The sequence below is a fragment of the Misgurnus anguillicaudatus genome, chromosome 18 (genome assembly GCF_027580225.2).
Source record: "Misgurnus anguillicaudatus chromosome 18, ASM2758022v2, whole genome shotgun sequence".
In the NCBI taxonomy this organism is placed as follows: domain Eukaryota; kingdom Metazoa; phylum Chordata; class Actinopteri; order Cypriniformes; family Cobitidae; genus Misgurnus; species Misgurnus anguillicaudatus.
In genome coordinates, this window is record NC_073354.2 from 12,214,233 (window position 1) to 12,227,654 (window position 13,422).

Consider the following 13,422-nt stretch of genomic DNA (forward strand, 5'->3'; position numbering starts at 1 on the left):
CGTTTTTCCTATTTAAGACGAGTAGTTATACGAGCAAGTTTGGTGGTACAAAATAAAACGTAGCGCTTTTCTAAGCGGATTTAAAAGAGGAACTATATTTTATGGCGTAATAGCACTTTTGGGAGTACTTCGACTCGCCTGAAAAGTCCGCTCCCCTTCTCACTCTCATAATGGGAGAGGGAGGGTGTTACTGCGCTGGGTCGGGGTGCTCCCAGAAGTGCTATTGCGCCATAAAATATCGAGGCGTCGCGGCGCGCTCCGGCGCTTGCGTGCACGCACACAGACGACAGAGGGTTGTATCAACAATTCTTAGTTAAGGTAATAACACATTTCAATATCGAAAACGAGTAGACTATTCCTTTAACATACAGTAGACGCGACTATTACGTTACTAGCCTAAAATTATAATTCATACATGTATCACATTAACACTGCAAAAATAAAGACAGAAAAACAGATCCAACTAAAATCAAGTTTTATTTATATCCAAACAATAAAGAACGCTTCAATAAATAGAGGTTGTTGCAGTAGCGGATCAGATCACCAAGCGGGCATTCTGCCTCCTGTATGCGCTCGCACCCTGTAATGTTTGTAAACCTGCAACCCCTCTATTGCTTCAGCAGTAAGTCATTTTATCAAGAATGTAAGATTGTGTTTTATTTACATTATTAGTTTAGTAGTTTGAAATTATAAACATCCAGTGATGCTTTGTAATTGGTCATGGTTGCCAACTTTGGCTCCCAGGCTAGACTGAGAATGAATAAAAAAATCATTAACATTGCCATTTTAAATTTATCATCTTATTTATTTCTCTTTAACTTGATCTTCCTGCTTTGATGCACATATTTTTCTCTCTTTGGCCATACACTGCACAGTATAATATTTTCATATGCAGTGTGCCAGGTCTTTAATCTAATAAGAAGCAAAGACAAGCGGTGTGAGGACTGAAATACAGGGACAACACGTGTACTGGTGAATATGCAAAACAAAAAAATGGCATGTTCAGAAACATGATGTCTTAAGTCTATCTGTTTAAATAAATAATCCACAGAATAATGTGAGATCCAACAGCAGTTTCTTAACCGCATACATCACAAGCGGCATGTCAGGTAATAAGAAACATGTAAATGTGGATAAAAAATAAAGCACATGTGGCAGCGTGTTAAGAGTTAACAAAATACAAATACTAACCTAACTCCCTTACTAACTAAAAATAGGACAAAAAGTAACGTTTACAACAAAGAAAAAAAGGCACTCGAACCCCTACCGCTTCTGTGCTGAACTATTGTGACAATTACTATAGGTTACTTATATATATAAAAATCGAAACACTCAAGACACATTGGGGCGGTTTCCCGGACCAGGATTAGCTTAATCCAGGACTAGGCCCTAACAGGACTAGTTTTAACAAAGATACATTACTAAAAACATTACCAGTGTGCATTTTGAGGTAAAACAAAGGGCACTGATGTGTTTTAAGATATGTCAGTGCAAGTTGTTTTCAGTTTGGAGAGCTCTTAAAAGTCTTTAAGTCTAGGACTAGTCTAATCCCTGTCCGGAACACTGCCCCATTGAGTGTTAAAGAAAAAAATATGTTTACCGAAAACTTTACAAGATAAGGAGATAAAGCAAAAAAACAAACCAAGATCAATAACCATTTTTATAAAAGTTACTTCACAGATTTAAACCTCTTTTTAACAACAGTTTCAATAAACAGCGCAATGAATGAATAACATTCCCCATTCTCTCTCTCTCTCTCTCTCTCTCTCTCTCTCTGGGGTTCCACGTCTCTTCCTGTTTTTTTAAAAGATGAGCAATTCCAGTTTGACCAACCAAAGGGCACGCACCGAGACGTTCAATTAGGGAGGTGCAACCTGTGGGAGAGAGAGACGCCATATCCAATACGTCTCATCATAACACCCCCAACCCATAAAAGTCAAAATCCCAATTTTGACAAAAAAACACATGAACACTTTTTTTTTTAAAAACACCCAAGAAAGTGCATCAGCGAAAACATTTTCTGTCCCCTTTTTGTGGCGTATGTCAAAATTAAAGGTATTTCTTAACAATTAATTAATGCATTAGCTAACATAAACCAACAATGAACAATACTTCTACAGCATTTATTAATCTTTGTTCATGTTTACTTATACAACTTTATTGTAAAGTGTTACCCTAATTTCTTACTTTTGTCCAAATAAGGCTGTCTCAATGTAATTGATTCTCAAAAAAGTGGAATTTTCTTTTGTTTTACCATAATGATCACAATTACTGCAGCACCTCCTGCAAGTCCCATCCAGTATAACAAACTGTTGGATTTTGGGTCTGGAATGGGGCGTGTCTTCATGGGTTTGGCCACACGCTCCCATACTGTAAGGATAGCCTGACGAGCACCGCTCCAATGTCCTGGTCCACGTAGACGAAACTGGTAGGGCGTACAGGGACCAAAAAGAACCCTCAAACCCAAAGCAGGGTCACTGAGAAGTAACCAAACTATGTTGGGCCGGACACCCACTTCCTTTGCCATGGCATCTAGATAAGGAATATAATTCACTTGAAGGACAGCCTCCTTGGGAGAAGCGTAACTATAGAGAGATAAGAGAAATGATCAAAGCACTGTGAAAGTTAAATCAATTGGATCAATTATTATTTAAGGCTAAATATTTATGAAAGTATCAATAAAGTACCATTTTAAATTTGCTTTGCGTTCCTTTTCAATAATTTCATGCATTTTTCGGTTTGAAGGAAGATGGTTTAACCCTTGGGGCAAAAGAAAAACAACATCAACAAAAAAAATCATTATTTAATCATTTAAAAAAAATCAGCTTCCATCTTCTATGTATCCATTAAATAAAACCACCAAATGTGCCTGTGTGCATAAATTACCTGCGATGCCTCGGGTGGCCCAGCGTGCCTGCAGTTCGACAGCTGGCATGATCGGCCCTTTGGACTGGAACAGACCCATGATGGCCAATGTCGGACGCTCTAGAGATGGGGGAAAGATTCTTCTGTAGAGTGTCAGTTCTCCATCAGGACCAGAGTTTAAGGAGGTGGGGAGGAAGGGGAATGCGTAATTATATCCTGTACACAAGATCACAGCATCGATCTTCTCTTCAGCCGTCCCATCATCAAATACAACTGTTGAGTCTTGAATTTTTTGCAGATTTGGTTTCATCACCAGGGCTCCCATCAAAATGCGACCAGGGAGCTCATCGCTGACAATGGGACGCTGGTCAAAAAATCTGCAGTTGTTAAATGAAGGTAAGATTCATGGCCACAAATGGATTTAAAAATATAGAATAAAACTATAAAAGTTATTTAAGATTAAATTGATCTAAAAACTGTAAGACAACGTCACTGGGAATAACACAATTTGAATAACTTGTGTTTGTAAACAGCAATTAATTAACAAATAATAACAAATTTAAGGTCTGTATCTGAGTAATCTGTATTTCGGCTATTACTGAATTAAATGTAAACTGTTTTGATGTCATGACTTATCAGATCTATTATGCTGTAAGCCTTTAAAATAATGGGCCAGACAGAAATGAGTCCTAAGAGATGATGATGGTTTGCTCCTTAAAGGAACAGTATGTAAGAAATGTATATCAATTAATCATAAAATGGCACTGATGTGTCACTAGACATTAAGTAATCATTTTCATTTCAAATCACTGACAACAGTGATCCGGCCAGGATATTGTAATTTAAAAAGTGGAGTTGCAGCCCTCAACTGATGTTTATGTTGTGTAAGAATTTATAGTTAGCCTTGACAAAGATTCCACTCCAATTTAGATGTTAAAACAAGCTTATCCCTCTAAAAGGCTTGATAATCATAAAAGGTCATCTCAGTTCAAGCAATACAATAATATAACCTTAAGTAATACTTTCTTAATAGTAGTATGGGAGCAAATGTGAGACTTCTTGAACCAAACACAGGTCAAGACATCTATCTAAACATTATCTGATCACTTGGTTGAGCACACAGTTGGGTACTAAGATAATCTGATCATACAAATCCCAGGACCCATTTAGGCACAGTGGGAGATATAGGGGTCATTTGTAGTATTAGTCTTTATTTACATTTAAAGGGATACTTCATTAGCATTAGGGGTGGGAAAACAGGTTTGAAACTATAAAGTGTTAAGACTGACTTTGCTCAGGGTTCAATCGGACTCCGCTGAACCCAAAGTACGATGTGCTTTGTCACTGCTACCACAATAAACTACTTTTTGATTGAGACCTTCAACGTCCTCCTCACTTTTTCTTACAGTTGTCATGTTGTGTAATGGCCACAAGTTTTGTGTTCGCAGTACCAGTTTTGGCCACAATCCTACATACTGTTCCTTTAACTGAGCAGTTGTCATTCACCTGTGTTTCGGCTGTAGTCCATAAAACTTGTGGTCATGTTTCTGATTGAGCATTCTCTCTCCAATCCAGTTCAACAAACTTTGAGGCAGAAGGCGAAACATCAGATCCACATGTCGCTTAACCAGCACCAAATCCACAGGGTGCCCTCTATTTGACAAACGACCTATGACCCATGCCCCTGTGCGGGTACTTAGAAACACCTAAAGGAAGGAATAAAAAATAAAGCAGAGAAAAGGAGATTGAAAAGTAAAAGGACACTGTATTCAGGCATGTTTGATATTAGATTTAAAACCTTCTTGCCTTCTCACACACTCTGCTGAGCTCCACAGCAATGTCTACACCTGAATTTCCAATCCCAACAATCACAACTCTCTTTCCATGGTAAAGATCAGGATCCCTATAATCCCAGCTGTGGAGAATTATTCCTGGGAATGTATCAACACCTGTAGGAAACAAAACAATTTGTTAAATATATAAACTAACTGTATTTTTTCTGATACTTGACATGTCTTAGCATATGACCATATATTATCACATGTATATACTTATGAATCTAACACTTTGATTACAATCCTACAGACATTTTTTTTACAGTTAAGTTATGGATAATGTAAATCTTATGAAACAGTTACACACAAATACACACAGATAAATCCAACCCAAATGTTTAATGTCATGATTATTACTATGTATGTGCATTGGTTTATATCCAGCTGGTTGCTTTATCCATGATTTAGCCAGATAAGCCATGATTAAGCTGCATATTTTAAGTTGTATATTTCACTGGAGTATTTATTTGTTTTTTCCATTTATAAAATTACCGATTAATTGGTTATCGGAAAGTACGGACCAACCTAGTTATTGGTAAAATCCACTATCGGACCTTTAATTTCCACATATGACACTTTGTTCTGTATTGTGCTCAAACATCTACAGTGCAGTGTTGCAGTGTTATATATTAAATATATCAGACCCACCTTTAAAGTCAGAGAGGGGTTTGTTAGGTTGTGTGTATTGTCCTGTACACACTAGAACACCATCAAACACGTGTTTCTCCTCTCGTCCATCTCTGTTCACGGTCACCACATCCCACTGACCAGAGGTAGAGAAATCCGGCCTCTGTCTCACACTGCTTACTGTAGTCTGAAACACATACGGATTGAATGTTAAACACCTTACTAGAAAAAGAGACTTCTGAACATGAATGTGCTTTTGAGATCAGCACTTTTTACAATGGCATGGTGCTAAAAACCTTTAATTGAATATGTTTGAGCAGGCCGAAGTGTTCAGCGTAGAGTCTTAAGTACTGCAGGAGCAGGGAGTTGTGCATGTAGTTTGGGAAATGATCCGGCATCGGGAAATCACTGAAGCACATCATCTCTTTAGAGGTGTTCACTACTAGAGAACGATAAATGCTGGTGCGTTCTGCCTCATGTGTCTCCTTAAATGAACATATAGGATACAGACAATCGGTTAGAGACCAAAAAAAAATCCAAAATGAGACATTGTGAGCGAAAATCAGACACCTTAAATCTCCAGAGTCCACCGATTTCATCACTGCTTTCAAAACACACCGGCTCCAGACCTTCATCCAAGCAACATTTGATGGAGACAAGTCCAGCATTGCCTGCTCCAATCACAGCAACACGCTTAGCCATGCTCCTCAGCAACACTGTCAGTACTGAATGATCACGATATACACAAAAACAAATCATTCAAATGGTTTGATGAATCCAAACTGGCCAAGGTTTACAGAAGTTAGTAAATCATTCACAACATCAATGATGTATTTATTCCCATCCCTGCTGAAAAAAAAACAGCATGCCAGCATATGTATGTGTTTTGGTGCTGGTTTGCTAGTGAAAACCAGCTAAATCAGCACCAAACCAGCATTAGCACCAGCATCCCATGCTGGTCATACCAGCAAGACCAGCATATGTTGTGTTTTGGTGCTGGTATGCTGGTGACCAACAGCTAAACCAGCATCAGACCAGCATAATTCCCATGTTGTTTTTTTCAGAAGGGATGTGTCATAGTGACAGACGCAAAAATATGTAAATTGATCATGTCAATATTATTTTCACTATGGACTTCGTTGTAAAACACTAGTAGGTTGAGTTTAGGGGATCGCACACCGGTGTTGTGTGAAATTCTGTCCCCGTGAAAAACTGTCCCAATGGGCGGGGCATACATGCATATTCATAGGTTCGCTCCGCTTTGGAACCAGCGATTGGATTGCAAATTCTTGTGTGTTTTCCAGCTCTTTTTTGATATATTATTTCTATAAGGTAATAAAGCCGAATGACCATATGCCCTGTTTAGATGCACAACTGTCCACATTCTTCAGATAATAACATAATAGGCTAAAATGCTTTGGATGTGCATTTTGTAAGAACACTTAATTTTTATGGCCATGCAATATCATTTTTGCCATTCAGCCCACGTTTATAATGCTAAACAGCAAACTAAAGTACGGAACGAGCACGTATTTCTCCTCATTGTTTTTTGTTGTTGCGATAGTTCATCGCTTGTTTTGTAGTGTATTTTGCTGCATTATTTGCATGCACTGCAATAAATCATATATGTAGCTAACTGCTTGTTCAAATAAAGATTTTTATTATTATTATTATTATTATATTTATTTATTACATTTTTATATAATGTTTCCTGGTGTTGTTTTGCCTCTTGTCAGTGTTTAACCCCAGTTGAAATTTATAGAGCCTTAACGAAAAAGCCTTGCAATAATTGAAAATGACATTTCTTATTTATTCAGATTTGCAAAAACATATTTTCTTACTGTTAAAGTGATGACAAGAAACTCACTCAAGAAGGCCAGATTAATCACATATCATGATAAAGTTTGTTATCTTTATTGACAGACTATAAGTCCAAATATAAAAACACACACAATAAACAAACATCCATAAGATATAAAAGACTCACACAATATACAAACATCCATAAACAACCACAATCAAACATAACATAAACTACACATAGCATAATGTGCTCACTGGTTAAAGCATATACTCATATTTTCTTATAAATGATACACATGTATGTGAACATTACTCTTTTTACAGGATTTCTGTAAATAAAAATGGTCTAACATATTTGAAAAGCTATTTACCTAAATACAAGCCTTGCCTAATGCAAAATGTGGTTGATTCCCTGTGTGCTGAGGCTAATTTGGACCAAGACAAAAAGGTAATTTTGATTTGAATCTAGGCCATAAAAAAGCTGAAGTCACTTGAAAACACACACAACACACATGAAGACTCAACTTTTCTCATTGTAATTATTGGACAAATACATTAGGAATTACATTCCATATGTAATATGTTCTTTGTTTATGCACATACACAAGATGTTACAAAATAAACATAAATGATTAAAGTAACACAGATGTATCCAACTTTTGTACATATAGGCTACTGCCTAAACTGGGTGATGCAACCACTCCTGTCTGAGCTGTCACCATCGAGCGTCCTCTCTAGACAAATCTGTATGTAGTGCAATCTGTATGTATTGTAATATGGGCCAGATAAAAATGTGGCATAATCTGCCCGCAAATCGACCCACACAGAGTATTTACATGTGATGTTAAATGCCTTACACTTGGGGAAAGTGTTTAAAGTGAGGTAAGTTAGCTGATGCAACCCATTCATATTTATACATCTAAACGTTGCACTTGTTTTTTTTTTGTTGTTTAATCAATTGCTTTCTATGTGTAAATCAATTCTCTGTTTAGATAGAAGGGTGAATAAAACTTATCAATGCATGGTAAGTCTGACCTTACTTACTGAAAAATCCTTTCAGCCATTGAACCTTTGGAAGGGCAATGCCATTTTAATGAAAAGGCTTTAAGAAATGCTGAATTCTTGAAATGGATATTTTATGTTAGCAATGAATTAGTGAAATAAACTCTTGTTACAATATGCATCTGTACTGCAGCTGGATCCAGGGAAGTATGATATCCTGATTGGGTTAAATAATGAGAACAACCACTTGACACTCATGGTGTGTTTCTTTTCATTCTCATCCTCTCTTTATCACTCTGTTTTAAAACATGTCATTATCTCATTCGGGAAGAAAATTAAAATGTTGTTTTTATATTTTGGTCTCTCTTCCATTTTTGCCTTTTAGTAACACAGGAAAACCCTCATAAACATATTTAAGCTGGTCTGAAAAATGTTGGTCCTGCAATTAGGTAAATAACCTTTTTAAAAAATGTTAGGCCATTTTTATTCACAGGAATCCTGCTTTAATAGAGCAATCATGCATCATGATGTGTTTTGAATGATTGCAACGCTCTTTTCGTTAAAGCTCTATAATGTCCAACTCAAAAAGGAAACAAAATAACACCACAGAGCATTTAATTTTTTTATTTATAGATGCAGTTAGCCATATCTCTGCCGCAAAAAACAATAGAAACATTACAGAAATTATAAGGGTTTCCATTACAAATCATTAACCATTAAAACTTTAAAAACCATTACAGATTGCGTAATGGTCTCTATTGTTTTTTTCAGCAGGGATTTGAGTTTTATTGCAGTGCATGCAATAAATGCAGCAAAATACACTACAAAACAAACCATTAACTATGGACAAGATACAACAAAAACAATGAGGAGAAATATGTGCTCGATTCGTGCTGTAGTGTTTAGCATTATAAATGTAGGCTAAATAGCAAAACCGATATTGTTTAGCCATGAAAAAGTTTTCTTTTTCAAAACGCACATACAAAGCATAATGTAAACAGCTGTACAAATGAACAAGGCATATGATCATTCGGCGTTATTACCTTATATAAATATAAAAAAGAGCTGAAAAACACACAAGAATTTGCAATCCAATCGCTGGTTCCAAAACGGAGCGAACCTATGAATATGCATGTATGCCCCGCCCATTGGGACAGATTTTCACGGGGACAGAATTTCACACAACACCTGCCGCGCAGCGCCGCGTCACGCCTAGGAGAACTCGGAGGTATTGTAAACCGGAAGTGCACTTTAAATAGCGCGAGCTTCGTAAGATAGCGTCTAATTCAAAATGTAAAATATACGTTAGCAGCCAATGTTAATCCTTAATGATGTGGGAAAATATGATGTTATTTAATGTTTAACTATGTGAGTGGCGCTCTGTGGCGCGACAGGGATTAGAACAACTTCCCGAGTCACAGCTGGGCGGCGCGGACAGGCGCCACCTGTCGGCGCCGGTGTGCGTACACTCATAGAAAACAATGTGTTACATTTTTTTAGAACGGCGCGGCGCTGCCGGTGTGCGATCCCTTCTCAGTAGTAAACGGCCAGACACATCGGGGGCCTATACCATGAAGCTGGTTTAGTTGGTTAGCCAGCTTTGTTTAGGATTAGTTTGTGCAAATCCTGGGTTTTGGGTACCATGAAAATAGCTTTTACCAACAAGGCCTGCACATTGGCTTGGTTTTGTCAACCTGAAACTAATCCTGTAACCCTGAGTTTGTTTAACCATTTTCATGGTACGGGCCCCAGTTCTGATGATACAGGCGTGGGCGTAAATTTAATCTGGGTGGGGGCGTAAATTTCATTTGGGTGGGGGCAAAATGAACGTAATTTTTCTCATGACCAATTTTCGAGAGGGGCACAAATAACACAGCCAGAATTTTAGGCTACTTAAGTGTACACAGGGAAAAGCGTGATATAATTCTACAAAAACACTTAATGCAATGCTTTGAAGCTGTTTACAATCAAGCCAGTTAAACTTAACTCAAACGTAACGACTGTTAGCTAGCATTCATCTGTCAAGAAAATAATCACGTTATCTGATATTAAAGTAAATAAAATTGCCCTGACAACATACTTACTGTCTGGAGTTTCACGGTCCGTGTACGTTTTGATAGTTTGTTTTTTCGTTTAAACCAAAAAACGAAGTAACGAGAAATCACGTGTTTTTCGTTTGTCGTTTCAAACAAAAAAAACAAAAACCGGTAAAAAGAGAGCCGTTCTTCCGCTTTTGGTTTCTGAATCCAAAAACGAAAAACGACTAAACCAAATTCAAATAACAGTCCGATTTTGGTTTTTGGAGGTTCCTTTTTTCATTTCTCCGTTTGAGGATCTACATGAAAAGAAAGACAGGTTGGTCACGTGACCCGGAAGTTATATTAAATACAGCCTATCAAAATAATAGCCAAGGTTTTAATTAGAACGGTCATAATGCAGCACTAACGAAGAAGAAAAAAATCAATAAATAAATAGGCTTATTTAAACCTGGACCGAAAGAAATATGTTAGCAACAGTTTATTACAGTGATTTAATATCGTGCCTATCCACGTACACATCGTCACGTTTAATGAGCGCATTGTTTGGTTCAATACAGTACTAAGAACTTATTGTGTGTGCAGAGTTGTTACTGTTAGCGCTATATTATGTAATTGATTTAATATTTAATGTTGTTTCCACCGTATGGACCAAACTGTTACCCCTTTCTACCAGCAGGTGGCAGTATTTAAACGACTGACTGTATTGTGCCTTTGGCAACTGTTTTGAGTCGGGATTACTGGTGCAGATGTATTTGTTGATGTTCATTTCATTTTTTGTTTTGTTTGCAACATAGTTGTCATCGTCCTCTGCATGCCCTTCTGTTTTGGCCTGATTCTGACACTGCTATCATCTCCATGCTGGTATGTTGAAATCAGAGATGTCCTAATGTAGGCCATTTAGTCAAAACGATTTACCAGTGTGCTATATACTGTGTGAATCTTTCTTCTCTGTGCACGTTCCAGTGTGTATAACATACAACACTCCCATTGTGTCACGCAAGTGAAGATAATTCATAAAGGTCTTAAACATTTATTCAACATAATAGCACAGACATGCTTTCAAAGACATTGCATGTGCAATGTATGGTTGCAGGGCATTTACCGTGAAGTCCTAAGGCTTATAATTCTGTTTAGTATAATTGCTATAATTATATAATTGCTATAATAATTTGTTTGAAACGACAAACGAAAAACATGTGGTTTCTCGTTATTTCGTTTTTTGGTTTAAACGAAAAAACAAACTATCAAAACGTACACGGACCTTTCACTGTAATTACTGTAAAGAACTTGTGTGTGGTAACTAATCGAAAGTGATCCTCCCTCCTATTGTCTTCGATGATCAATTCAAAACACTTGATAAACAAACTCTAGATGGGGTTGCGCAAGCGTGTCTCATAGGGTGACTGATTACAATACACTTGGGGCCTATACCATGAAGCTGGTTTAGTTGGTTAGCCAGCTTTGTTTAGGATTAGTTTGTGCAAATCCTGGGTTTTGGGTACCATGAAAATAGCTTTTACCAACAAGGCCTGCACATTGGCTTGGTTTTGTCAACCTGAAACTAATCCTGTAACCCTGAGTTTGTTTAACCATTTTCATGGTACGGGCCCTTGGTGAACAAAGTAATGAAAACAACGTATTTTTTCTTATCCGGAGCGACTGTTTATTAGTGATTGGAGAAACGAAGCTTCGAATTAAGAGGACCGATTGCTTCGAGAATTGACTCAGTTTTTCGAAGCGTTTGAAACACCACACACGCTGGCGACACCTGCTGGTCAAAATACTGTAAAAGCAGATATGTCCACATTTTTACACTTTTTTTTTAAAATAGCAGGATTTTTATTAAAATATGTTTTAAAAATTATTTAACTTAATTAAGACATAATTATACGTGTATTATGTGTTTTTAGTTTTATTTAGGGCAAACAAATCATTACAGCTAACTTCCCTTTTAATTATGCACATTTTTGTCATTAAATCTGTCTATAAACAAAAAGGTAGCGTTATTAGTAAGAAAGATGAATGTTTTATGAACTTGCATAATAAAACTGACCCGAGTTCTCCTAACCATAAACACTGGTCATTTGTGATCAACTCCCCCTAGTGGCGAATTATCAGATTTTTATATTTTTTTTATTGCTAGTACAAAACTAAAATACTGATACAGTATCAAACAATCTTGGATGACACAGATACAAGTATAAAGCAGGGATGAAAGGCAACCATTTGAAAACAAAGAAAAATCAATAAAAATTATAATATATCATTATAATAAATAATCATTATACAAATTCACAAATTTGACACTTTTTTGATTATTAATATTTGTTAGTGTTATAATTAAATAATTAAGGTCACAAATATATTTTTTTTTAATTTGGGAACTGTTGAAAATTTACATTTATAAAAATATATTTTTCCAATAAAATAAACACATTTCCTATATATTCTATATTTGATTTACAATTAGAAAAATAACAGAATATATCACACATAGTTTAATCAATTATAAGGTTGGATTTCGAACCCAGAAATTTTGACAAATCAGAGCAAAATTCTTTTTCAAGGAGGCATTTGAAGAAAAGATGATCAACTGATTCAGTGGCAAAATTAAAAAAATTAGTCATGGGCGATTTCGAAGCATGAGGCTTCGAAACATTTTCTTCGAATCTTTTGTTTCGAATCATTGGTTCGGAGCTTGTTTCGAAAATCTGACGATTCACCACTACGGGGAGTTGATCACAAATTACCAGTGTAGGTGAACTTTGACTCTGGTCAGTTTAATTATAAAAGTTCATAAAACATTCATCCTTCTGACTGATACCACTACCATTTTGTCTACTTTTTTGTTTATAGACAGATTTAATGACAAAAATGTGCATAATTAAAAAGGGGGTTCGTTTTAATTATTTGTTTGCCATAAATAAAACTAAAAACACAGAATACTATTTAATTATGTCTTAATTAAATTAAATTATATAGTTTTCTTTAAAACATATTTTTAAAACAATCTTGCTATTTTTGTAAAAAGTGTAAAATGTTTGAGCCGATCTTGCTGCTTTTGCACTGTTTTGACCGGCGGGTGTCGCCAGCGTGTATGGTGTTTCGAACGCTTGGAAAAACTGAATCAATTTGCGAAGCAATTGGTTCAATTGATTCGAAGCTTCGAAATGCTTCGTTTTTCCCATCACTAGAATGGGATAGATGTTATGCAAAATTTGTAAATGTAATTATTTAACTTTGTTGGGGAC

General features: G+C 36.4%; 1 protein-coding gene across 1 annotated transcript; it reads right to left on the minus strand.

Annotated features, from left to right (window-relative positions):
* Positions 1-458: 458 nt before the first annotated feature.
* On the minus strand, positions 459-10,471 carry LOC129429610 (flavin-containing monooxygenase 5-like). The gene is made up of 9 exons (XM_055186420.2): positions 10,217-10,471; positions 5,898-6,052; positions 5,624-5,812; positions 5,349-5,514; positions 4,672-4,814; positions 4,372-4,571; positions 2,887-3,242; positions 2,688-2,760; positions 459-2,585 (listed from the first exon to the last, which is right to left on the minus strand). The coding sequence occupies exons 2-9, from the start codon at positions 6,027-6,029 to the stop codon at positions 2,225-2,227; spliced, it is 1,620 nt and encodes a 539-aa protein (XP_055042395.2). The 5' UTR covers positions 6,030-6,052; positions 10,217-10,471; the 3' UTR covers positions 459-2,224.
* Positions 10,472-13,422: the final 2,951 nt, after the last annotated feature.